The sequence below is a fragment of the Microcaecilia unicolor genome, chromosome 1, assembly GCF_901765095.1.
Source record: "Microcaecilia unicolor chromosome 1, aMicUni1.1, whole genome shotgun sequence".
NCBI lineage: Eukaryota > Metazoa > Chordata > Amphibia > Gymnophiona > Siphonopidae > Microcaecilia > Microcaecilia unicolor.
This window is the reverse complement of record NC_044031.1, coordinates 733623705-733650424: the sequence shown is the minus strand read 5'-3', so window position 1 is coordinate 733650424 and position 26720 is coordinate 733623705. Positions and strand designations below refer to the sequence as shown.

The following is a 26720-nucleotide window of genomic DNA, read 5'->3' as shown; positions in this document are numbered from 1 at the left end:
CAAATGCTGTTTGACAAAGTACCTCATGAAAGACTCCAGAGGAAATTGAAGCATCATGGGATACGAGGTAGTGTCCTATTGTGGATTCAAAACTGGTTAAAAGATAGAAAACAGAGAGTAGGGTTAAATAGTCAATATTCTCAATGGAGAAGGGTAGATAGTGGAGTTCCCCAGGGGTCTGTGCTGGGACTGCTGCTTTTTAACATTTATAAATGATCTAGAGATGGGAGTAACTAGTGAGGTAATCAAATTTGCTGATGACACAAAATTATTCAGTTGTTAAAATCATGAGAGGATTGTGAAAAATTACAAGAGGACCTTATGAGACTGGGCATCTAAATGGCAGATGACGTTAAATGTGAGCAAGTGCAAAGTGATGCATGTGGGAAAGAGGAACCCGATTAACGTGGAGTCACCAACCAGGAAAGGGATCTAGGCATCATCGTTGATGACATGTTGAAACCCTGTGCTCAGTGTGCGGCTGTGGCTAAGAAAAAAAAAAAATAGAATGTTAGGTATTATTAGGAAAGGAATGGAAAACAAAAATGAGGATGTTATAAGGTAAAATTAGGTCTTACCTGATAATTTTCTTTCCTTTAGCAACAGCAGATGAATCCAGGAACTGGTGGGTTGTGTCCATCTACCAGCAGGTGGAGATAGAGATAACAGAACTCTTGATAGTAAAGGAGACGGCCAGCCCCTCTATCAGTTAGTATATATCTTTCGAAAGCAGTAGAATTAGGCCAATTAACTCAATAACTTTAATAGAACTCCCATCCTCACTAAAACAAAAGAAAACCAACGAGAAAACACTGCAACCATAAAACGAAGTTGCAACAATGCCTGCCGAAGCAGAATTCCTTCTTCCAATATCTGTATTGTTCATATCTGACAATCTGCATAAGAGAAAAAGAACAGAGCAGAGCAGCATCCAAAACTTGTCGGCTAATGGGAGGGATCCTGGATTCATCTGCTGTTGCTAAAAGAAAGAAAATTATCAGGTAAGACCTAATTTTACCTTCCTTGTCACAAACAGCAGATGAATCCAGGAACTGGTGGGATGTACCAAAGCCTACCCTAAGAAGGACGGGAAGCCGACATACCCCACGCTAAAACCTGAGTCCCAAACTGCGCATCATCCACGGCGGCAACATCCAGTCGGTAGTGTTTCGTAAAGGTGTGCCGAGATGCCCATGTAGTTGCGACAAATTTCATCTACATGAAGAGAAGAAGTCTCCGCCCAGGACGCTGCCTGGGCTCTAGTAGAATGAGCCCGAGTAGGCAAAGGTGGCTCTCGACCTTGTGACAAATATGCTGACGCAATGGTTTCCTTAATCCAACGCGCTATCAAGGCTTTGGAAGCCGCCTCACCTTTCCCAGTTCCTGAAAGAAGAACAAAGAGGCGGCCCTATTTTCGAAAATCATTGGTGACCTGAAGGTAACACAACACCACCCTACGGACATCTAACAGCCAAAGGGAAGAAAAATCTGCCGGTAAATCCTCCTTCCTAAACAAAGGAAGAAACAGAGTCTGATTGAGATGGAACTCTGAAACTACCTTAGGAAGAAAGGAAGGAACCGTACGAATCGAAACTCCCGAATCTGAGAACTGCAAAAAAGGATCTCTATGTGACAATGCCTGCAGTTCCGAAATGCGCCGAGCTGAGGAACTCGCCACCAAAAACACAGCCTTACGCGTAAGATCCTTATCCGTTGCCTTATGTAAAGGCTCAAACGGAGACGTCTGTAACACCCGAAGCACCAGGTTTAGTCGCCACGAAGGACACGGCCTCCGAAGAGGTGGACGCAAATGAAGAACTTGTAAAAAATGAGCCACATCCGGATGAGCTGCCAAGGATTATCCGGCTACTCGACCCTGAAAACACACTAATGCAGCTATTTGTACTCGCAGAGAGTTATACTACTACTACTATTTAACATTTCTAAAGCGCTACTAGGGTTACGCAGCGCTGTACAATTTAACATAGAAGGACAGTCCCTGCTCAAAGAGCTTACAATCTAATGGACAAATGTACAGTCAGTCAAGTAGGGGCAGTCAAATTGGGGCGGTCTAGATTTCCTGAGAGGTATAAAGGTTAGGTGCCGAAAGCAACATTGAAGAGGTGGGATTTGAGCAAGGATTTGAAGATGGGTAGGGAGGGGGCTTGGCGTATGGGCTCAGGAAGTTGATTCCACGCATAGGGTGAGGCAGTGGCGTAGCTACATGGGGCCTGGGCCCCTGTAGATTTGGTCCTGGCCCCCTGCCCCACGATCCCCTTCAACCCCCTCCCGCCACCAACTCTCCCCCGCCGTCGCCCGCCCCGTTGCCGCAAATGATACCTTTTTTGAAGAGAGACTTCCTTCCGCACTCGAGTAGCGCCTTTCTTCAACGAAGTTCAGGCGATCAGCTGTTTCGACGCCGGCAACGCTGCCGGCATCGAAACAGCTGATCGCCGGAACTTCGTTGAAAAAGGCGCTACTCGAGCGCGGAAGGAAGTCTCTCTTCAAAAAAGGTATCATTTGCGGTGACGGGGCAGCGACGGCGGAGGAGAGTTGGTGGTGGGAGGGGGTTTGAAGGGGATCGTGGGCAGGCCGGCAGGGGGAGGGGGTCCGATGTGGTGGCGGCGGCGGCACGGGGGGAGGGGCGGCGGTGGGGAGGCGGCTAAACAGTGCCCTCCCACCTCGGGCTCTGGTCCCCCTCCTGGCGAGGTCTGGCTACGCCCCTGGGGTGAGGCGAGGCTGAATGGCCGGAGCCTGCAGTTGGTGGTGGTGGAGAAGGGTACTGAGAGGAGGGATTTGTCCTGTGAGCGGAGGTTTCAGGCGGGAACGTAAGGGGAGATGAGGGTAGAGAGGTAATGAGGGGCTGCAGACTGAGTGCATTTGTAGGTGAGAAGGAGAAGCTTGAACTGTATGCGGTATCTGATCGGAAGCCAGTGAAGCGGCCTGAGGAGAGGGGTGATATGAGTATATCGGTTCAGGCGGAATATAAGACGTGCAGCAGAGTTCTGAATGGATTAAAGGGGGGATAGATGGCTAAGTGGGAGGCCAGTGAGGAGAAGGTTGCAGTAGTCAAGGCGAGAGGTAATGAGAGCGTGGATGAGAGTTTGGGTGGTGTGCTCAGAGAGGAAAGGGCGAATTTTGCTGATGTTAAAGAGGAAGAAGCGACAGGTCTTGGCTGTCTGCTGGATATGCGCAGAGAAGGAGAGGGAGGAGTCGAAGATGACTCCGAGGTTGCGGGCAGATGAGACGGGGAGGATGAGGGTGTTATCAACTGAGATCGAGAGCGGAGGAAGAGGAGAGGTGGGTTTTGGTGGAAAGACGATAAGCACGGTCTTGGACATGTTCAGTTTCAGGTGGCGGTTGGACATCCATGCAGCGATGTTGGATAAGCAGGCCGATACAGCTGGGTGTCATATACGTGAGACCCTTACAGAGACCGTTCTGCAGGAAGTCCAAAATGACTGGAATAGATGCCAGAAAAGGAGAACCGGTCTACCACTCACACCATGAAGAAAAAGTTTCCATACTCGAGCGTATGAAGTGGACCGCTTCCGAGCTTGCAGAAGAGTCATAATCACTGGTCCCGAGAACCCTCTCTTTCTCAACTGTTTCCTTTCAATAGCCAGGCCGTAAGACCAAAGCGGGAGGGATTTTCCATCTGAACAGGCCCCTGGCATAGAAGATCTGGAGTCACCAGAAGACGCAGAGGCGTATCTTGCAGCAAGCGAACCAGATCTGCGTACCATGGTCTTCGGGCCCAATCTGGAGCCACCAGGATCACGAGCCCTCGATGACGACTGATGCGATGAAGAACTCTCCCTATCAGAGGCCAAGGAGGAAAAACATAGAGCAGCCCCAGCGGAGGCCACGGCTGCAGAAGTGCATCGATCCCCGCAGACTTGGGCTGTCTTTTCGGGAGAAGCATCTGGGTACTTTGGCATTTTGCACCGAGGCCATGAGATCCATCACTGGCATTCCCCAACGATGAGAAATCAGAGCAAATGCCGCCTCCGAAAGCATACATTCTGCCGCATACAGGAGAGTCCGGCTTAGGAAATCTGCCTGGACATTCGACTGGCCCGCAATGTGAGCTGCTGACAGGCAAAGAACATGAGTCTCCGCCCACTCCATGAGACAAGATGCTTCCATCATTAGGGACGTGCTGCGAGTCCCCCCTTGCCGATCGATGTATGCTACAGTCGTCGAATTGTCTGAGAACACACAAACCGGTTTCCCCTCTAGGAGATCCTGAAACTCAGCCAACGCGTTCACCACCACTCTCAACTCCAAAAGGTTTATGGACCACACCACCTCGAGAGGGGTCCAAGTCCCTTGAGCCACTCTGTGGAAACAATGAGCTCCCCAACCGGTCAGACTGGCATCCGTCACAACCACTACCCAATCCAGGGAGGCCAAGGGCATGCCCTTCCGCAACTTGGAGGGACACACCCAACCAACAGCAGATGCATTCCAACTAAAACTTAATGCAGAAAAAACACAATGTCTTGTAATCACCTCACAATATACCACAAAAAATGTCTCCACCATAATCACACCATACTGTTCTCTTCCTGTCTCACAAAACTTGAAAATTCTTGGAGTCACCATTGATCGAAACCTCACTCTTGATGCCCACGTGAAAAACACGACGAAAAAGATGTTCTACTCCATGTGGAAACTCAAAAGAGTAAAACCGTTCTTCCCGAGATACATCTTCCGTACCCTGGTACAGTCAATGGTAATAAGTCATCTGGACTACTGCAACGCACTGAAACTGCCCAAAATACGGCCGCCAGACTCATATTTGGAAAAACTAAATATGAAAGTGTAAAACCCTTAAGAGAGAAACTTCACTGGCTCCCACTTAAGGAACGCATTGCGTTCAAGATCTGCACGATTGTATACAAAATCATTCACGCAGACGCCCCAATCTACATGCTAAACCTCGTAGACTTACCTCCCAGAAACGCCACAAGATCATCCCGCAAATTTCTCAACCTGCACTTCCCCAGCTGTAAAGGACTAAAATACAAGCTGATGCATGCCACTACTTCTCTTACATGAGCACGCAGTTATGGAATGCACTACCTACAGACCTGAAAACAATCGACAAAACAACTATCTTCCAATCATCTCTGAAGACATATTTCTTCAACAAAGCCTACAATGAGAACCGATAATCTCAATAATCCACCTCACCCAACCCACTCAATTATGAAAGCCCACCTTCTATAACTACCCTAATCACTCCCTTCCTTCTTCTCTCTTCCCTTACTTAATCTCTGTATAATACTAACTGTATCTGATAGCCTGGAATGACAATGTTAACAAGACTATGTAAGCCACATTGAGCCTGCAAATAGGTGGGAAAATGTGGGATACAAATGCAATAAATAAATAAACATATGCTGTTCCTGGCCGCTTCTGTCCAGGGCAGCTGACTTTGATAGTCCAGAGATGTTGGAGACCATCTGCTGAGAAAAAAACAACTATAGAGGCCGCATGTGAGCTCTCACCCACGGCACCACCTCCAACATAGCCGCCATAGACCCGAGAACTTGAACAAATCTTTGAAGACACATCTCTTCAATAGAGCCTACAAAAAGAACCCTTAAGGACACAAATCACCACACAACCCACCCAATCATATAAATACACCCCCTACGCTATCTTCGGCTTATCACAGAATGTATCTTCTAATATCTTCGACTTGCCACTGAATGTATCTAATATCCTCTCATGTCTATGTCATAACAATACGCTGTAAGCAGTGGCGTAGCAAGGGCGGGGCGGTGGGAGCGGTCCGCCCCGGGTGTCAGCGGGTGGGGGGTGCTCCGCTCCCGCTGCTCCCACCCTGTCCTCTCTTTAAAAAAAAAAAATCGAAGCGCCGGATTGGCAGGCAGCGCCTCCCATCTGCCCTGCTTCTAAAAACCTCTTCAACATCGTTGTCGGGCCTTCCCTCATTCAGTCCCGCCCACCTCTAAGGTAACTTCCTATTACCGCGAGGGCGGGCGGGACTGAATGTGGGAAGGCCCGACGAGCGACGTTGAAGAGATTTTTAGTAGCAGGGCAGACGGGAGGCGCTGCCTGCCACTCTGGCGCTTCGATTTTTTTTTTAAAGAGAGGACAGGGTGGGAGCAGGCGAATGGAGGTGCCTGGTAGATGTGTCAGGTCGGGTCAGGTGGGAGGGGGGGCTCAGATTGGGGAGGGGTAGGGGTGCTCAAAGGGGATTGGGGAGGGGTGGGGAAGCTCAGAGGGGATTGGGGAGGGGTGGGGGTGCTCAAAGGGGATTGGGGAGGGGTGGGGGAGCTCAGAGGGGAGAAGGGGATTGGGGAGGGGTGGGGTGCTGAAAGGGGATTGGGGAGGGATGGGGGAGCTCAGAGGGGAGAAGGGGATTGGGGAGCTCAGATGGGTGCTCAAAGGGGCTTGGGGAGGGGTGGGGAGCTCAGAGGGGATTGGGGAGGGGTGGGGGAGCTCAGATGGGTGCTCAGAGGGGAGAATGGGATTGAGGAGGGGTGGGGGAGCTCAGATGGGTGCTCAGAGGGGAGAAGGGGATTGGGGAGGGTGGGGGAGCTCAGATGGTTACTCAGAGGGGAGAAGGGGACTGGGGAGGGGAGTGCTCAGATGGGAGAAGGACAGGAGGGAAAATGGGTCCATGCCTGGGGCAGGTGGGAGAACGGGTCTGGGGCTGAAAAGGGGGGATGCAAAAGGCATGTGGTGGATGAAGGGGGCTGGAACTAAGAGCTGAAAAGGAGGGTAGTTGGGATAAGGGGGCTAGTACTGGAACTGGGGCTGAAAAGGGGCAGGGGCTGAAACTGTGGGGACTAGGGGCTTTAAAGGGGACAGGGAGAACAGGCTGGGGCTGAAGCTCGGGACTGGTGAGAGAAAAGGGCTGGGGTTGAAACTAGAGGCTGAAAAGGGGACAGGGAGAAGTGGCTGGGGGCTGAAGCTTGGGACTGAAGGGAGAAAAGGGCTGGGACTGGTGGGATAGTGGGGCTGAAAAGGGGGGCAGGTGGGAGATGTGGGCTGGGGCTGGAACTAGGGGCAGGTGGAGTAAGGGGGCTGGAACTGGGGGCTGAAAAGAGGGGGCAGAGAGGGGACAGACCCTGGATGGAAGGGGGGAGTGTAAGGGAGGGCAGACCCTGGATGGATGGGAGAGGGAGGGCAGAAGGATTGAAGGGGCAGAGAGAAAGGGCAGATGGTGGGTGGAAGGGGGAGAGAGAAAGAGGGCAGACTGGGGCAAATGGTGGATGGAAGGGGCAGAGATAGAGGGCAGATGTGGATGGACGGAAGAGAGAGCGAAGACAGATGCTGGATGGAAGGCAGTGAAAAGAAGATGAGGAAAGCACAAACCAGAGACAACAAACGTATATATTTTGCTTTAGGATACAGTATTGTAGCCTTGTTTAATAAATGTTTATAAATAGAACATGTAAATAAGGTAATCTTTTTATTGGACTAATTTTAATACATTTTGACTTAACTTTCAGAGAACAAAACCCCCCTTCCTCAGGTCAGGATAGGATACTGTAACAGCACTATACTGTATTGACCTGAGGAAGGAGATTTTGGCCTCTGGAAGCTAAATGTATTAGTCCAGGTGGTATTATTTTATTTTCTGTGTTTTATTTCTATTTGTTAATTTGTAAAGTGGTGATTGGTATTTGTTAGTTTTTTCAATTTTACATCTGCTGTCTTTATATTTTGCACAGTACACCAGGGGACATTTTCTGTTTCTGTGGTGTTGCATTGTATGCAGAGTCTGGCATTGGGGGTTCAGTTTAATTTTTGTCTAAATAGAAAGTTTGTTATTACTTATTCTATAGTGGATTAGGGTGTATCTGTGTTTGTGAAAAAGACATGGCTTTCAATTGGCATTGACTGTGCAGGATCGACGATCTGTACTATTCTGTCTGTTTTCGTTTTACAATAGGTGAATTGATGTTCTAGTGCTCACTGTAGTGTTTAAGATGCTTTCCTTTTCCTTGTGTGACTCGTAGAAATGACTGCTTATGGTATGGTAGAATTGCTCTATAGGTCCTGAGTGTTTTGTATTCTCGGTATGCCTAGTACTGGATTTGGGGGGGGGGGGGGGGGTGTTAAAAAATGACCGGCCCCGGGTGTCAACTACCCTAGCTACGCCACTGTCTGTAAGCCACATTGAGCCTGCAAATAGGTGGGAAAATGTGGGGTACAAATGCAATAAATCAATATCTCCACCTGCTGGTAGATGGACACAACCCACCAGTTCCTGGATTCATCTGCTGTTTGTGACAAGGAATGCTTTTGTATCGCTACATGGTGCAACCTGCACCTCGAATATTATGTTCAATTCTGGTCACCGCATCTCAAAAAAGATATAGTGGAATTGAAAAACGTACAGAGAAGGGTGACGAAAATGATAAAAGGGATGGGATGACTTCCCTATGTGAAAAGGCTAAGGCTCTTCAGTTTGGAGAAAAGACAGCTGAGGGGTGATATGATAAAGGTCTGTAAAATAATGGAGTGGAATGGGTAGACATGAATCACTTGTTTACTTATCTCATCCCTCTACTTAGCCTAGAAATTATCTGCCCCGGCGCTCCCTTTCCCCAGCTTTTAAAGGGGCACACTCTCCCTTCCATTATTATAGGGTCTATTGGCTGCTACAAACACCTTCCAATAAGGAGCTACTGTCCCAGCTTTTCCTCAGCCCCTCTACTCTTAAGCTGGTGATCCCAGTGCCTTCTGGAACATGTAGTTTGGCTTTCCCTGCTACGGTGACAAGCAATGGCTGCTTACTTGTCACAAACTCTTAGAAGTTTCTGGGCTTTGAGAAGGCAATTCTGTCATGGGGTCATTTGAGGATATGACCAGAGATATATCTGTATTAACCCAATGTATCTGGTGAACCCCCATTACAGAAAAGCAGCTATAGACATAACCAGAAGAGTTAAAAACCTTCATGAATGGCTTGTTTTTACTTCAAGTTTCAGCTTTGTGTCATCAAATCCAATGAGCAACAGTTAGTTTAGCAGGGTTTTTAAAAGGTTTGGATGATTTCCTAAAAGAAAAATTCCATAAGCCTTTATTATGTTGGACTAGGGAGTATCCACTGCTTATTTTTAGGATAAGAAACATAAAGTCTGTTTTACTGGTCTGGGATCTTTACCCGGATTGGGCACTACTGGATTCAGGATATTGGGCTTGATGGACCTTCAGTCTGTGCCACACTTATGTTCTTATGAATCAACTACCTGGGGAAGACCAAGAACTAACACTGAAACCAAATAACTAATTGTGCTGTGGTACTTATTAGTTTATTGTTTTTCCTCTAGCAAGTTTTTATAAAACTGGCCAATGTAATTATGAATATGAATTTGATGCTGAGGTTTCCATTTTTCTCATAATTGTCTGCATTTTTGATGCAAAGTGATATTTTTTTACAGATACCAAAAGAATGCTGTCATATAGGTGAGCCCTCTTTTTTTTCATTTTCATTTATTATTGTTATTAGACCAATTTTAAACATATGTCTGCCAAGATGTACATAAGTACATAAGTAATGCCATACTGGGAAAAGACCAAGGGTCCATCGAGCCCAGCATCCTGTCCACGACAGCGGCCAATCCAGGCCAAGGGCACCTGGCAAGCTTCCCAAACGTACAAACATTCTATACATGTTGTTCCTGGAATTTTGGAGTTTTCCAAGTCCATTTAGTAGCGGTTTATGGACTTGTCCTTTAGGAAACCGTCCAACCCCTTTTTAAACTCTGCTAAGCTAACCGCCTTCACCACTTTCTCCGGCAACGAATTCCAGAGTTTAATTACACGTTGGGTGAAGAAATATTTTCTCCGATTTGTTTTAAATTTACTACACTGTAGTTTCATCGCATGCCCCCTAGTCCTAGTATTTTTGGAAAGCGTGAACAGACGCTTCACATCCACCTGTTCCACTCCACTCATTATTTTATATACCTCTATCATGTCTCCCCTCAGCCGTCTCTTCTCCAAGCTGTATAGCCCTAGCCTCCTTAGTCTTTCTTCATAGGGAAGTCGTCCCATCCCCGCTATCATTTTAGTCGCCCTTCGCTGCACCTTTTCCAATTCCACTATATCTTTCTTGAGATGCGGCGACCAGAATTGAACACAATACTCAAGGTGCGGTCGCACCATGGAGCGATACAACGGCATTATAACATCCTCACACCTGTTTTCCATACCTTTCCTGATAATACCCAACATTCTATTCGCTTTCTTAGCCGCAGCAGCACACTGAGCAGAAGGTTTCAGTGTGTTATCGACGACGACACCCAGATCCCTTTCTTGGTCCGTAACTCCTAACGTGGAACCTTGCATGATGTAGCTATAATTCGGGTTCTTTTTTCCCACATGCATCACCTTGCACTTGCTCACATTAAACATCATCTGCCATTTAGCCGCCCAGTCCCCCAGTCTCGTAAGGTCCTCTTGTAATTTTTCACAAACCTGTCGCGATTTAACGACTTTGAATAACTTTGTGTCATCAGCAAATTTAATTACCTCGCTAGTTACTCCCATCTCTAAATCATTTATAAATATATTAAAAAGCAGCGGTCCTAGCACGGACCCCTGAGGAACCCCACTAACTACCCTTCTCCATTGTGAATACTGCCCATTTAACCCCACTCTCTGTTTCCTATCCTTCAACCAGTTTTTAATCCACAATAGGACATTTCCTCCTATCCCATGACCCTCCAATTTCCTCTGTAGCCTTTCATGAGGTACCTTGTCAAACGCCTTTTGAAAATCCAGATACACAATATCAACCGACTCCCCTTTGTCCACATGTTTGTTCACTCCTTCAAAGAATTGAAGTAAATTGGTCAGGCAAGATTTCCCCACACAAAAGCCATGCTGACTTGGTCTCAGTAATCCAATGTCCTCGGATGTGCTCTGTAATTTTGTTTTTGATAATAGCCTCTACCATTTTCCCCGGCACCGACGTCAGACTCACCGGTCTATAATTTCCCCGATCTCCCCTGGAGCCTTTTTTAAAAATGGGCGTTACATTGGCCACCCTCCAATCTTCCGGTACCACGCTCGATTTTAAGGATAAGTTGCATATCACTAGCAGTAGCTCCGCAAGCTCATTTTTCAGTTCTATCAGTACTCTAGGATGAATACTATCCGGTCCAGGAGATTTGCTACTCTTCAGTTTGCCGAACTGCCCCATTACGTCCTCCAGGTTTACCGTGAAGTCAGTAAGTTTCTCCGACTCGTCTGCTTGAAATACCATTTCCGACACCGGTATCCCACCCAAATCTTCCTCGGTGAAGACCGAAGCAAAGAATTAATTCAGTCTCTCCGCTACGCCTTTGTCTTCCTTGATCGCCCCTTTTACCCCTCGGTCATCCAGCGGCCCAACCGATTCTTTTGCTGGCTTCCTGCTTTTAATATACCGAAAAAAAATTTTTACTATGTTTTTTTTGCCTCTAATGCTATCTTTTTTTCATACTCCCTCTTGGCCTTCTTAATCTGCGCCTTGCATTTGCTTTGACGCTCCTTATGCTGTTTCTTGTTATTTTCAGACGGTACTGTTGTGTACATTTCCCAGATACAGACTACTCCCCCATCCCTTTCTCTATGGTCTCTGTTATGCTAAACTGGTACTGAATCTGTGCACAAAGCTGGTGAGAAAATATACAGAATCGCTTTAGATCTTGATATTTATATTCAAAACAACTTTTATTAAACATTTTCAGAGCAAGAAATCGCTCAATAACACGTGGCAAACAAGCAGCTTATAAAATTCCCAAGCAAGTACAGAGAACCAAACTACCCCCCCCCCCCCATCCCCTAACTCTCCAGTCCTATACACTATGATATTTATTTATTTGGATTTTGCTCACGCCTTTTCAGTAGCAACTCAAGGTGAGTTACATTCAGGTATGATATGCTATGAAAGCCAGAAGGGCTGGACTTTTATGACCCTCGATATTTTGAACAGGTATTATGTACCAGAATTCAACTAAGTGCTGTAAGGGCAAGGAAAACAAGTGTTTTGTTGGTGCATATCCCCTCTATTTTTAGAATGTTTTTTAAAATATGAGTTTGCTTTGTTCTAATTCAGATTCCCAATCCCTTAAGATCTACAAATTTCAGATTCCCAATCCCTTAAGATCTACAAAATGAGCTGATTTTCAGGGTATCCCCACAATGCAAATTTGCCATGTTCATATACCATATGCATTTGGAAATACCTTGTAAACATTCATTATGGTTATACTGATCGTCCGTGGGACGGTGTAAAAGCCAGATCTGCGGGTTCTTTGTTTTGACGGGCGCTCCTTTGTTTTTCCTTTGTTTTGACGGCCGCAGCGATCACCAGTCGCATCGCTGCCGGTTTTTACACCGTCCCGATCGTCCGTTAACAAGCAGGATCAACCATATAATTGGGTGATGTCACGCTGATGGTATCAGCATTAAAAACAAAAAAATTCTAGACGTGTACATGCATCCTACACCTCCATTCTTTCTTTGCAGTGCTCTTTAGTCAATCCAGTCGAACAACTGTCTCACACTGATATTTAAGCAACATTCCAAAAATTCCTCTCTCTCTCTCGCAGCCTTGCTCAAGAAATGAGTCAGCCACACCTATCTCTGCAAACTCTTCTCAAATTATGACTAAAGAGTAAGGTTTTCTTCAGAAATTTGCGTTTGCTGAAGAGGTCCAAAAACACCCAGAAAAACCGAAAACTAAAGGACCCGACATCTATCGGCCTATTGCATACCGAATTAAATGTATTAAAAAAAACAAACTATAACATTTATGTGGCAGCTGAAGAGACTAAGCGGCCCCGCAGCTTTCACGAACAATGTTGTACCTTTCGTTTTACTTTTAAAGACAACAAAGCAACAGAACCACCCTTCTTGTATTCAATACCAGATTCATTACTCTCTCACTGATTTGAAAAACGACAAGCAAAGCAAGTTGCAACTACTGCAGCACGCACGCAGACGCAGTAAACAGCGTCCGGGTGTTCGCGACGCCAGGTTACGGGCGAATCCTTGGCCTCTGATTGGGCTAGTAACATTGATGTCACGACGCCGCCGACCAATAGGGCAGCGGCTTGGTATTTTGTTGTTGAATTTGAAAAGGTGGAGCGCAACGGTCCGCTCGCTGCTAGTGCTAGCGAGGAAGGAGGTATTGGATCATTGTGGTCGTGTTTTGGATATTAAAGAACAGAGCACTTTGATTAAGTGGAAAACGTTCAGTGGTATTATCGTTATGAGGAAAAGGTAAGGAACACGAAATGAAAGAAGCTGGGTGGACTGATAGCGAAGGAATTTGAGGGTGGGTGATGGGCGAGGTGCCCAACAGTCTACTTACTGTACGTTTTGATGGTGTAGGTGTTAGTTGATCTGAAAGGTTTCGCGGTTTGGAGACCGTTTTTAAATGTTCTAACTTAACGAGCTTGGTTGTTGTTGTTATTTATTCTTGTTCAGGAGAGGTTTAATATTATCTCGCTGAATAGTTTATTTATTGCATTTGTATCCCACATTTTCCCACCTCTTTGCAGGCTCAATGTGGCTTACAATACATAGTAACATAGTAGATGACGGCAGAAAACGACCTGCACGGTCCACCCAGTCTGCCCAACAAGATAAACTCACATGTGTCATTTTTGTGTATACCTTACCTTGATTTGTACCTGTCTTTTTCAATACACCATGAATAGTGGAGATATATTAGAAAATAGACATTTAGTGTTACAGAAGGATCATTGGGCAACATGATAGTATAACAAGCAGATATTATAAGACAGTGCTGAATATATGTGCAGGAGTTGTGTTTAGTCTTCTAGCGCCTTAACTATTAAGTGGGGAAAGTTGGTATTTTTGTAGTCGATTCATGATTCATTCCTCTGTCTTAATTGATTCTACTTCTAAGTGTGTTCTGGTTTATATGAATTTTTGTGTCGGTTACCTTGCGTCTGATATGTGGTCAAATATTTTTGTCACCCCTCTTAAGAAATTTTGTAGAGAAATCCGATATCTCTTGCAGCTTTCTTTGAACTGACAGCTCAGGGCTTGATTGATATTACTACGTCTAACAGTATATATGACATTTTCTAATCTGTTTTATATGAGGGCCTAATGGCCAGAGCATCTGGGAGAACTTGGAGAGCCTGGCTCAAATCCCACTGTGGTTCCTTCTGAGCTTGGACAATTTACTTTAACTCTGTACCTGAGGAAATGGATACTAGAGAGAAGGAAAATATCTTACTTCCATATCATCAAGCTGATCAATCCATAGACTGGTGGGTTGTGTCCATCTACCAGCAGGTGGAGATAGAGAGCAAACTTTTGCCTCCCTATATGTGGTCATGTGCTGCCGGAAACTCCTCAGTATGTTCTCTATCTCAGCAGGTGGTGGTCACACACAGCAGCAGCTCTGGCTAGGCCTCCAAGCCTAATTTTTAGGTTTTGTTGAGTGCCTGGGGTTGAGGGCTCTTTTGAGCAAGTGCAAACCTGGTGGCGCCAGGTCCCTCCTTTTCTCCCCCCTCCCGCTGGCTCCGTTAAAAAAAAAAAAAAATTTTGAACGGCCTCAAAGGCGTTTATTTCGACGTTTATTTAAGCGTCTATTGCAGCTACTCACTGAGACACCAGGTCGTTACAACTCGGAGCGGACAGCAGGTAATTTTACCTTTTTATAGCGGGCGGGGGTTCCCCGATTCTTCTCCTCGTGGCACATGGCGTCGGAGGGCGAGGGCGCAAAGGGTCGCTCCCCGGGTCGCTTGAGCGCTTCTAGGGATGCGGGGGTCTTAAAGCCTGATTCGCCCTTGTTGGGTGACAGTTTCGCGACCGATGAATGTCCCGGTCCTTCCTCCGGCGTGGCGGTTTTTCCCGCCATAAACGCCCATCCCCCGCTCCTCGCCTCCGCCATCTTGGCCGGCCACGCGGCTCGGACGGCTTCTTCTTGGGCCGCCCTTGAGGTTGGAGACATTAATGCCATGAACGCCCTTAATTTGGGCGACGGCACAGAAGCGGCTAAAGTTAAGAGCCGTTCTTCCCGCGCGGCTCCTTCGCGGAGTCTCGCGCCGGACGCCATTTTGGATGCGCAGCATGTCTCTCCCCCGCTGTTGCGAGCGCCGGTTGAGAGTGCGCCTAGGGCTGTTGCCCAGGCTGCGGAAGTGCACAGTCTGGGGGGTTTCTCCCCCGAGTTTGTTTTGCTGTTGCATCAGGCCTTCCTCATGCACAACGCTGCCCCTGCTCCCTCGTCTGGTAAAGAGGTTGAGGTCCCCAGAGGTAAACGCCCTCGGGTTGATTCCCAGGCCTTGGAGGAATTTGTCTCCTCCGATGTAGATGAGGGCAGCGTGTCTGAGGTCTCCCAACGGTCCTTTGCGGAGTCCTTGGAGGAGACGGATCCCCGCTCGGATGGAGCGGATGACCCCTCTGCAGCGCGGCTTTTTCGCCCAGAGGATCTGCCCAACCTGTTGTTACAGGCCATGGACACTTTGAAGATATCCTCTCCGGAGGACGTCTCTCCCTCAGCCCCTGTTGGCTCCGCCATTATGCTGGGGACGAAGCGCCCGCCTAGAACCTTCCACGTGCATGATGCCATGCACACCTTAATTTCAGCTCAATGGGATGTCCCAGAAGCGAGCCTTAAAGTGGCTAGGGCTATGTCCCGCCTCTATCCTTTGGCTGTGAGTGAACGTGAGGCCTATCTGTGGCCTACCGTGGATTCTTTAATCACTGCGGTGACTAAGAAAACGGCATTGCCGGTGGAAGGTGGCACGGCCCTGAAGGACGCCCAAGACAGGAGATTGGAGGCGGCCTTAAGGTCGTCCTTTGAGGCGGCTGCTTTAAGTTTGCAGGCCTCAGTTTGCGGCTCCTACGTGGCCAGGGCGTGCCTTACTATGGTGCAGCGGGCTTCCCCCTCGGACCATTCCTTGAGGGCTGATTGGCCAGCCCTGGAATCGGGCTTAGCCTATTTGGCAGACTTGCTGTATGATGTCTTGAGAGCCTCAGCTAAAGGCATGGCTCAGACAGTCTCTGCGCGGCGGTGGCTTTGGCTGAAACATTGGTCTGCTGACCATGCCTCTAAATCCCGCCTGGCTAAATTGCCTTTTAAAGGCAAGCTGCTCTTTGGGGTCGAGCTGGACAAAATCGTGACCGATCTCGGCACGTCTAAGGGCAAGAAGTTACCGGAGGTCAGGGCTCGGGCTAGTGCTCGTCCCGGTACCTCCAGAGGACGGTTTCAGGAAGCCCGTCGGTACCGCCCGGGCAGGTCGGGTGTTTCTGCCCCCTCTTCCTTTAAGAGGAATTTCCCCCCCAAGCAGCATTCCTTTCGCAGAGACCGCCGTCCCGGAGGTGCTCCCTCCGGTCCTCCCCCAGGGTCTCGTACCCAATGATGGGGTCTTGGTCCACGCCCCAGTACAGATTGGAGGACGGCTGTCCTCGTTTCTGGGCGAGTGGACCACAATCACTTCAGACGCTTGGGTGCTGGAAGTCATCAGAGACGGCTACAAGCTAGAGTTCTGCCGACCCTTAAGAGACGGGTTTGTACTCTCTCCCTGCAAGTCTCCGGTCAAAGCTGTGGCAGTGCAGCAGACTTTGGACAATCTGATCCGCCTGGGGGCGGTCGTTCCGGTGCCAGTAAGTCAGCTTGGCAAGGGGCGTTACTCCATTTACTTTGTGGTACCAAAGAAAGGAGGTTCTGTCCGGCCTATCCTCGACCTCAAAGGGGTCAATCGGGCCTTGAAAGTGCGGCACTTTCGCATGGAGACTCTCCGCTCTGTTATAGCGGCAGTGAAGGCAGGGGAGTACCTGGCATCCTTGGACATCAAGGAAGCGTACCTGCATATTCCCATCTGGCCTCCTCATCAACGCTTTCTGCGTTTTGCAGTCCTGGGACGACACTTCCAGTTCAGAGCCCTCCCGTTCGGGTTGGCTACTGCTCCGCGGACCTTTTCCAAAGTAATGGTGGTCATAGCGGCCTTCCTGCGAAAGGAAGGAGTACAAGTCCATCCTTATCTGGACGACTGGTTGATCCGAGCCCCCTCTTATGCAGAGTGCGGCAAAGCTGTGGACCGGGTAGTTGCTCTTTTGAGCTCCCTGGGATGGATCATCAACTGGGAGAAGAGCCAGCTGCGCCCGACTCAGTCCCTGGAGTATCTGGGAGTTCGATTCGACACCCAAGTGGGCAGAGTGTTCCTGCCAGACAATCGGATTGTCAAGCTTCAGGCTCAGGTGGAACAGTTCCTAGGAGCCTCTCCTCTTCGGGCTTGGGACTATGTGCAGCTGTTGGGCTCTATGACGGCCACGATGGAAGTAGTGCCCTGGGCCAGGGCTCATATGAGACCGCTACAACACTCTCTGCTGCAGCGCTGGACTCCGATGTCGGAGGATTATGCGGTGCGTCTTCCCTTGGATCCAGCAGTGCGCAAGGCGCTGAGCTGGTGGATGCAGACAGACAAGTTGTCTGCGGGAATGCCTCTGGTGACCCCAGAGTGGATTGTCGTCACGACGGACGCCTCGTTGTCGGGCTGGGGAGCCCACTGCTTGGGAAGGACAGCGCAGGGGCTCTGGTCTCCTGCAGAGGCAAAGTGGTCTATCAACCTCCTGGAACTCTGAGCCATTCGGTTGGCGCTTTTGGAGTTCATCCCGGTACTGGGGTTGAAGCCTGTACGGGTCCTGTCGGACAATGCCACGGCTGTGGCCTATGTCAACCGCCAGGGAGGTACCAAGAGCGCCCCTCTAGCCAAGGAGGCTATGAGTCTATGCCAGTGGGCGGAAGCGAACCTGGAACAGCTGTCAGCGGCCCACATTGCCGGAGTCATGAATGTCAAGGCGGACTTTCTCAGTCGCCATACCTTGGAGCCCGGAGAGTGGCAGCTATCTGCTCAGGCGTTCTTGGACATCACGAAGCGCTGGGGCCAGCCGAGCCTAGATCTGATGGCGTCATCGGCCAATTGCCAAGTGCCGCGCTTCTTCAGCAGAGGACGGGACCCTCGCTCCCTGGGAGTAGATGCTCTTCTCCAACAATGGCCGACACAAGAGCTTCTCTATGTGTTCCCGCCCTGGCCCATGTTGGGCAGGGTGCTAGACCGGGTGGCAAAGCATCCCGGCAGGATAATCCTGGTGGGTCCGGATTGGCCCAGACGTCCCTGGTATGCGGACTTGATCAGGCTCTCAGTCGACGATCCTCTGCGGCTGCCAGTGGAGCAGGGCCTGTTACATCAGGGTCCCGTGGTGATGGAGGATCCCTCCCCCTTTGGTCTTACGGCCTGGCTATTGAGCGGCAGCGTCTAAGGAAGAAGGGCTTCTCAGACAAGGTCATCGCCACTATGCTGAGAGCGAGGAAGCGCTCTACTTCTACTGCTTACGCCAGGGTTTGGCGTATCTTTGCAGCGTGGTGTGAAGCAGGCTCTCTTTCTCCCTTCACTGCTCCAATTTCTTCAGTGTTGGCGTTCCTGCAAGAAGGTCTGGACAAAGGCCTGTCGCTCAGTTCCCTTAAGGTCCAGGTAGCGGCTCTGGCTTGCTTCAGGGGCCGCCTGAAGGGTGCTTCCCTGGCTTCCCAGCCAGATGTGGTGCGCTTTCTCAAGGGAGTTAATCACCTGCGCCCTCCTCTGCACTCAGTGGTGCCTGCGTGGAATCTCAACCTGGTGCTAAGAGCATTGCAGAAGCCGCCGTTTGAACCCTTGTCGAGGGCATCTCTGAAAGACCTGACGTTGAAAGCAGTCTTTTTGGTGGCTATCACTTCAGCCAGAAGAGTTTCCGAGCTCCAGGCGCTCTCATGTCGAGAGCCTTTTCTGCAGTTCACTGAGGCAGGAGTGACTATTCGCACAGTGCCTTCCTTTCTGCCCAAGATTGTTTCTCGCTTCCATGTGAATCAGCAGCTCTGTCTCCCTTCCTTTCGTAGGGAGGACTACCCAGAGGAGTACTCTGCTCTTAAATATCTGGATGTGAGGCGAGTCATCATCAGATACTTGGAAGTGACCAATGACTTCCGGAAATCGGATCATCTGTTTGTCCTGTTTGCAGGTCCTCGTAGGGGTCTGCAGGCTGCTAAGCCTACAGTGGCAAGATGGGTCAAGGAAGCCATTGCAGCGGCTTATGTGGCCGCGGGGAAGGTGCCGCCTATCCAGCTGAAGGCTCACTCCACAAGAGCTCAGGCGGCCTCGATGGCAGAGGCCGGTTCCGTCTCCTTGGAAGAGATATGCAAGGCGGCAACTTGGGCTTCGGCCCATACATTCTCCAAGCATTACCGCTTGACTGTGGCTGCTCGGGCGGAGGCCCGGTTTGGAGCTTCAGTGTTGCGGTCAGGGATTTCTATGTCCCGCCCTGGGTGAGTACTGCTTCGGTACATCCCACCAGTCTATGGATTGATCAGCTTGATGATATGGAAGGTAAAATTATGTATAATCATACCTGATAATTTTCTTTCCATTAATCATAGCTGATCAATCCATAGCCCCTCCCAGATATCTGTATTGTTTTATTCTGGTTGCATTTCAGGTTCAAGTTTAGTCTTCAGTTACTTCAGAAAGACTTCGTGTTCAAGTTTTTGCACTTGGATTCTTCAAGAGTTAAGACGAGTTTGTGTTACAGTGAGCTGCTGCATTCCTCTCCCCTCCGTTTTACGGGGCTGGATTGAGACTTAAAATTCTGCCGGCACTCCCTCCCGCTTCGTGCGGCTGTAGGGCAGCTTTGTACCCCTCCCGCTTCGGCGGTGTTCGGGTCAGTCAGCTCCTCCCGCGGTTGCGGTTGCAGGATAAGCCAGATCCCCCCGCATCGGCGGGTGTGGTGTCCCTCCCCCGCTCCGCGGGGATGAGCTGGACGGATTCCCCTCCCCCACTTGTGTGGGGATGAGCTGGGTTAATTCCCCTCCCCCGTTTCGGCGGTGGTGAGCTGGGCAGAGTGTCCCTTCGTGGGTGTAATTCTCTAAGTGCTGAGTCCTGTGGATGGAGCTTTGATATCGACATACTGAGGAGTTTCCGGCAGCACATGACCACATATAGGGAGGCAAAAGTTTGCTCTCTATCTCCACCTGCTGGTAGATGGACACAACCCACCAGTCTATGGATTGATCAGCTATGATTAATGGAAAGAAAATTATCAGGTATGATTATACATAATTTTACCTTTTAAATTATACACTTAGCATACCTACTACTACTACTTATAATTTCTAAAGCGCTACTAGACGTAGGCAGCGCTGTACACTTGAACATGAAGAGACAGTCCCTGCTCGACAGAGCTTACAATCTAATTAGGACAGACAAACAGGACAAACCATTTCCTTTCAGTAAATAGCTAAACTGAAAGCAGTGTTACATCTCAATATAGAGTCACAGGTTGAAGCTGATAACTTTGCTTTTCATTGAATAAACAAAATTTACGTTGAATTGAATTTTGATTTGATAATTTAAAAAGTTAACCACATGTTTTCTCTAGTGATCTCTGGTGGAGTGCACCAAAAAGGATATCTTTACACAATATTTGCAAAATCTGCATGTTCTATATACTGCCAGGTTTTACCAGATCTAGGCGGTTAACAATAAATAAAAGTACAAATGATATATTGAATTTATAGTACTGTATTTAAAAACAAAGCACTTAACTTTCTGGTAGAAAGGATCAAATCGGATAGTAAACAGCTCTTGGGGTCTGGTATTATGACAGGACAGACCGGACAAGGTTAGCATTATCTTATTTTTACTGTGTGAATTGTGCCAGTCTGCCTTGCAGGACCTGTAGACACTGTACAGTTTATACTATTTATCTGAGGCAGTGCTATGTAACAGAAGAAGAGATGAGTTTCTTCTGGGGGCATTATGCATGATTATGCACATTCTGCATGAGGATCAATCTGTGCACATGATATAAAAAAATCTGTATGATGTCTCATAAAGTGATTATTATGCTTTATTTTGACAAAGCAGAAAAAATTGCAAAGCTTGCTACACAACTTGCCACTGAAAGCCCTCTATTCTCATATCTCACACAGGCTTGGGTGCTCAAGGATTGACTCCACAACTCTCATCATTCTATCCCTCAGTGTTCTCTTTCTCACTACCCCCTCCACCCATACATTCAAGTTCCCATATTCATAGGCTAATCTCACCCATAAGCAATCCCATCTCTAGTTCTCTTCCCAGAACTTTCCCCAAGTTATTTTCTCTTCCCAAGCTCAGGTCTATTCCCACCATTTGTGCTAGTTCTCTCCTCCCAAACTATCTTCTCCTTAGCTCCTGATTTGCCTTTAGCCTGACACCCATTCCAGAATATGGCATTTTAGCTCCATCAGCTGTTTCAGTTGGAAGGAGGGGGGGGGTTCCCACAAGTCATGCAGACCATAAGCAGCTTTTACTTTTTGCAGCTAACAATGAAGAATAATTTTCTTTAGGAAATCAGTAAATGCCACCTTCCTTATCTTTCCAGACCAAGTAGGTTTGTCCTCCTACCAGTAGATGTGAGAGAGAACTACTGAGTGATGAAATAATATAAACATATTTTTCAATCTCCTCAGCAAATGGTACTTGAGTACTCGTGCAGCCCTTGCCGAGTCGGGCCTGATTTGGGTGCACCCTTTGGACCCCAAGTGTATAAAAAAAAGTTACTATTGTGAGGGACCTAACTGTTCCTGGTTTTCCTGCTCTGTAGCTGCATTTAATTTTCAAAAGGGTGACTATAATTAAATGAGAAAAATGGTTAAAAAGCAGAGAAGGGCGACAAAGATGATTAAGGGGATGGGACGACTTTCCTAGGAGGACAGGCTAAAGCGGCTGGGGCTCTTCAGCTGGGAGAAAAGGCGGCTGAGGGGCGATATGATAGAGGTATATAAAATAATGAGTGGAGTGGAAAAGATGGATATGGAGCGACTGTTTACGCTTTCCAAAAATACTAGGACCAGGGGGCATGCGATGAAGCTGGAGTGCAGTAAGTTTAAAACAAGAGAAAAATTTTCTTTACTCAGTGCTTAATTTGACTCTGGAATTCGTTGCCGGAAAATGTGGTTAAGGCGGTTAGCTTAGCAGAGTTTAAGAGAGGTTTGGGCTGCTTCCTGAAGGAAAAGGCCATAGAATATTGTTAAATGGATGTAGGGAAAAGTCCACTATTCCTGGGACAAGCAGTACAAAATGCTTTGCTCCGTGGATCTTCCTTGTCATCAGCAGCAGATGAATCCATTAACTGATGGGTTGTATCCACCTACCAGCAGGTGGAGATAGAGAGCACTGAAAAACCACAGTGACCCTTGGACGGATAGCCCTTTCTGCCTTCAGCATTTTTCTATCTCCCAGCAGGTGTGGACGTTGCTTGATCAGCTCCTGGATTTCAGACTGCCTGGGGTGGCTCCTGTGCTTTGCCAGTTGAGCAGGGGTGTTGTGGCTGGTGGTGCCCACTTTAAAGGCATATAGGTTCGCCTTTTTCCTGCCTTACCCATTCCCCCCGCCTCCTGGAGTCCCTCTGTTGCTGCCTGCCTCCAACCTTCTTCACAGCGTTAAAAAAAAAAAAAAAGAGCCCGCTTATACAGCGTTGCTATTTCTGAGGCTTTCTCCACAGGTTCTGGTTCAGTGCAGCTTGACCGGAGCTCGTTGACTTGGTCTTCTGAGGTGAGAGTGGTGCCCAGCTCCTCTGGGGAGGTTCCCGTGGACAGCGTTCTGTGTGGGGTAAGTTTTGACGCGAAGCCGCCATTTTATCTATATCTATATTTCCGTCCAGTTGGGCGATGGCTGCTGAAGGAGTTAAGCGCTGCACCCACTGTAGTAAACACAGGTCAGCAGCGGGCCTTTGCAGTATGTGCTCCTTAGATGCTAGTGTGAGCATGGTGAGCGGTGATTCTTCCCGCTCGATGGAGCTGGCAGCGGGTGCCATTTTGGAAGCGCTGCGTGACTCGACCCTCACTGGTGCGGAGGAGTCTGAGTGTAGGGGGACGCCTCATTCTGAGACTACTAGAGCAGCTCCTTCCTCCGCTTCTCCTAATTCGGGGGCGGAGGGCCAGGGTGAGTTTTTCTCCCCTGAATTTGTGCTACTGATGCATAAGGCCTTCATGTTAAATAGAACTCTGCCAGAGGTGTCTGACACTGCGTTGCGCTCTGGATTCCCTCCAGGTTTTGATGGCCCAAGGATGGCTGCAGATGTTAATGCTTCCCCCAAGCGTTGGAAGGACGCTAAACGTAAACGGGTGAATTCCCCGTCTGAGAGTGGCGCCTCTCCCTTTTTCCCCCCGTGGTCAGGCTGTGGGGAGTCTGAGGGATCTGGCAGGCCCTCATGGATGGTTGATCCGGATGAGGGTCCCTGTTTGCCACAGGACTTGGATGATCCTAATACGGTTCGGATTTTCCACCACGACAAGCTGCCAGCTCTCATTTCTGACGCCTTGCAGGCCCTCTCGATTGATGATCCTGCCGAGGGCGTTGCCTCCTCTAATCCTAGGATGGCTAGCACTAAGAAGCCTTCTCGGGCTTTTCCTGTGCATGACTCCATCCAGGAGCTTATTTCAGTGCAATGGTCTGACCCTGAGGGGCCCTTGGAAGTGGCCAGGGCTATGGGTCAGCTTTACCCTCTGAGTGAGGATCACTTGGCCCTTTTTGGGATGCCTAAAGTGGATGCGTTGGTCACGGCTGTGACTAAAAAGACCACTCTCCCAGTGGAGGGAGGGGTCGCTTTGAAAGACATGCAGGACCGGCGGCTGGAATCCATACTGAAGCGGTCCTTTGAAATCTCGGGCCTTGCTTTAAGGGTGGCTATTTGCAGTTCTATGCAGTCCAGGCCTGTCTTTCCTGGTTACAATAAGCGGTTGATCAGCCCGCAGATGGTACGGGTTCCCCCTCTGAGGTTGCCCCGCGGATGAAGTCTGCCCTGTCATTTCAGCGAGGACTTAAAAAAACAAGAAAAAGAGACCAGGAAACTTGAAAAGATCTGGAGCAAATCAAAAAAATATCACCCTTAACGCTTGGAAACAAACACAAAAGAAATACAAGAATGACATTAACGAGCCAAAAGAACTTACTACACAAAACAAATCACAACCACAGGAACAGACATAAAAAAACAATACAAAATCATAAAAAGCCTTCTTAACATGAACCCAGTTACAACTTCACCCTCAAACAGTCCATCCGCTGACCAGGTGGCCAAATACTTCAGCGATAAAAATCATTAATCTGTGCAAAACAATTCCACAAGATGACACCAATATTGACACTTTCCTCGACGAACTAGACCCTGACTCTGAAGAGGTCCCAGCAGATCGCTACTGGACAAATTTCGTTCCTCTCACCACCGAGGAAATCTCCTCCACACTATCCAAACTCTCCAAGTCTCATTGCCACCTGGATCCGTGCCCCAATTATCTGATGAAAAATGCACCAGAACGATTTATTACAGAACTCACCACCCACTTAAATTTCCTACTTCAACAAGGCTCCTTCCCCTCCGAACACGGCAATATTCTACTTACACCGATACCGAAAAACCCCAAAAAACCAGCGAATGACATCACCAACTATCGACCTGTGGCCTCCATCCCTCTTCTAACCAAACTGATGGAAAATAGTGACCTCCCAACTTAACAAATTCATACAAAAATTCTCCATACTACATGAATCATAATTGGGTTTTCGACCTGCACACAATACAGAAACAATATTACTCACCCTGGTAACTTAAGTTCAAACAAGAAATTTCAATTGGCCACAAAATACTTCTTCTGCAGTTCGACCTATCCAGCGCATTTGACATGGTAGACAATGACATTCTTACGAAACTACCGGACAAACTAGGGATCGGCGGAAACATCATCAAGTGGATAAAACGTTTTATCACCACCAGATCTTATCGGGTTAAATCAACCTCATCAATATCACTTGCATGGTCATCAAAATGCGGAGTCCCTCAAGGCTCACCCCAATCCCCGATCCTTTTCAACCTTATGATGATTCCTCTAGCAATATCCCTATCTAAACATGGCCTAAATCCCTACATCTATGCTGATGATGTCACCATATTCATCCCTTTCCAATCCACCCTTACAGAAATCTCGGAGAAAATAACCACTGCCATGAGCATCCTAACTTCATGGGCCAACGCTTTCAAGATGAAAATGAATAAAGAAAAACTCAATGCCTAATCCTTTCATCACAACACGCTACTCGGATCCCAACCACCCTGACCACCCCTGACATTACAATCCCTATATCTGACTATCTAAAAATTCTAGGAGTAACATTAGACAAACACCTAACTTTATAAACTCATGCAGAAGCCACGACGAAGAAGATGTTCAACATGATGTGGGTACTGAAAAGAGTAAAACCATTCCTCCCAAAGAAAACTTTCCGCAATCTAGTACAATCCACAGTGCTCACCCATGCCGATTAATGCAACAGCATCTTAATCGGTTGTAAAGCCCAAATCATGAAAAAACTCCAAACTGCCCAAATACACAGCAGCTAGACTCATCTTTGGCAAATCACGATTCGAAAGCGTGACACCGTTACGGGAAAAACTTCACTGGCTCCCCATCAAGGAACGCATAAACTTCAAAGCCCACACAGTGATCCACAAGATCCTCCGTGGCGAATCTCCAAGCTATATGTCCAACCTGATCGATCTTCCACACAGGAACTGGCTTCCACACAGGAACTGGCTCAAATCTTCTCGAACATCTCAATCTCCATCTTCCCAACTGCAAAGGTCTCAAATACAAAACCTACTACGCATCCACCTTCTCTGTTATAGGCAGCCAACTCTGGAAAACCACTGAACACCTACCCTTCCGGAAACTACTGAAGACTTACCTCTTCAAACAAGCCTACCCAAATGAACCATCCTAACTCTTGAACCCAACTACACAACACTAGTATTACCCAAACACCAATTTCTTTCCCCACATCTCTTACTATTGACCTACTCTATGTAACAATGTCATCTCTGATACTTTGTCTCTTGCATTGTATTAATTCTGTGATACTTTGTACCACACCCTATGTAATTATGTTATCTCGGAAACTTTGTTCCATACTTCGTATTAACTCTGTGCTACTTTTTTACCATACCATGTAAGCCGCACTGAACCTGCTATCAAGCGGGAAAGAGCGGGGTATAAATGCTACAAATAAATTTTTGGCTGATGCACTTTATGAAATGGTCAGAGCTTCTGCTAAGCAGATGTCTGTGGCGTTTCTGCCCACCGTCTTCTTTGCCTGCGGCATTGGGCGGCTGACATGGCCTCTAAGCAAAGGCTAGTGAGGTTACCCTTTCGGGGCCTTCTGTTATTTGGAGAGGAATTGGAGAAGATTGTTAAAGACCTAGTGGACTCTAAGTCCCAACGGTTGCCTGAGGATAGGCCGAGGCCTTCTTCCAAAAGTCTTGCTTCTGTGAAGCTTGCAGGTATCGCCGGGGCGCTCTGCTGGGTTTTCTTAACGTGCCCGTTTTCAGCAAAGGAACTCCGTTCGCTCGGACAAACGTTCCGCAGCAGCCGGGCCACGGCCAAGAGTTCAGGGGCGTCATCCACAATGATGGGACGCCGTTCCACTCGTCGATTCCTGCAGTAGGAGGGCGTCTTTCCCTCTTTCTCGAGGAGTGGACCAAGATTTCTTCAGATCAGTGGGTCCTGGACCTGATCAGAGAAGGTTACCAATTGGAATTCGGTGCCCCATGAGAGACGCTTTTATCGGGTCCCGATGCGGCACTGCCCTCAAACGGGTGGTGGTAGAAGAGACCTTGCAAGTCTTCCTGCACCTCAG

The 26720-nt window shown here is 48.2% G+C and overlaps 1 protein-coding gene across 3 annotated transcripts in view; it reads left to right on the top strand.

Moving 5' to 3' along the window:
- Positions 1-13234: 13234 nt before the first annotated feature.
- Positions 13235-26720, top strand: part of PRC1 (protein regulator of cytokinesis 1) — a 173790-nt gene continuing 160304 nt past the window's right edge. For all 3 annotated transcript variants that reach the window (XM_030189664.1, XM_030189665.1, XM_030189663.1), the window contains exon 1: positions 13235-13260. In XM_030189664.1, the coding sequence (XP_030045524.1) occupies positions 13250-13260 (11 nt within the window). In that variant the 5' untranslated portion in view covers positions 13235-13249. The remainder of the gene's footprint in view (positions 13261-26720) is intronic.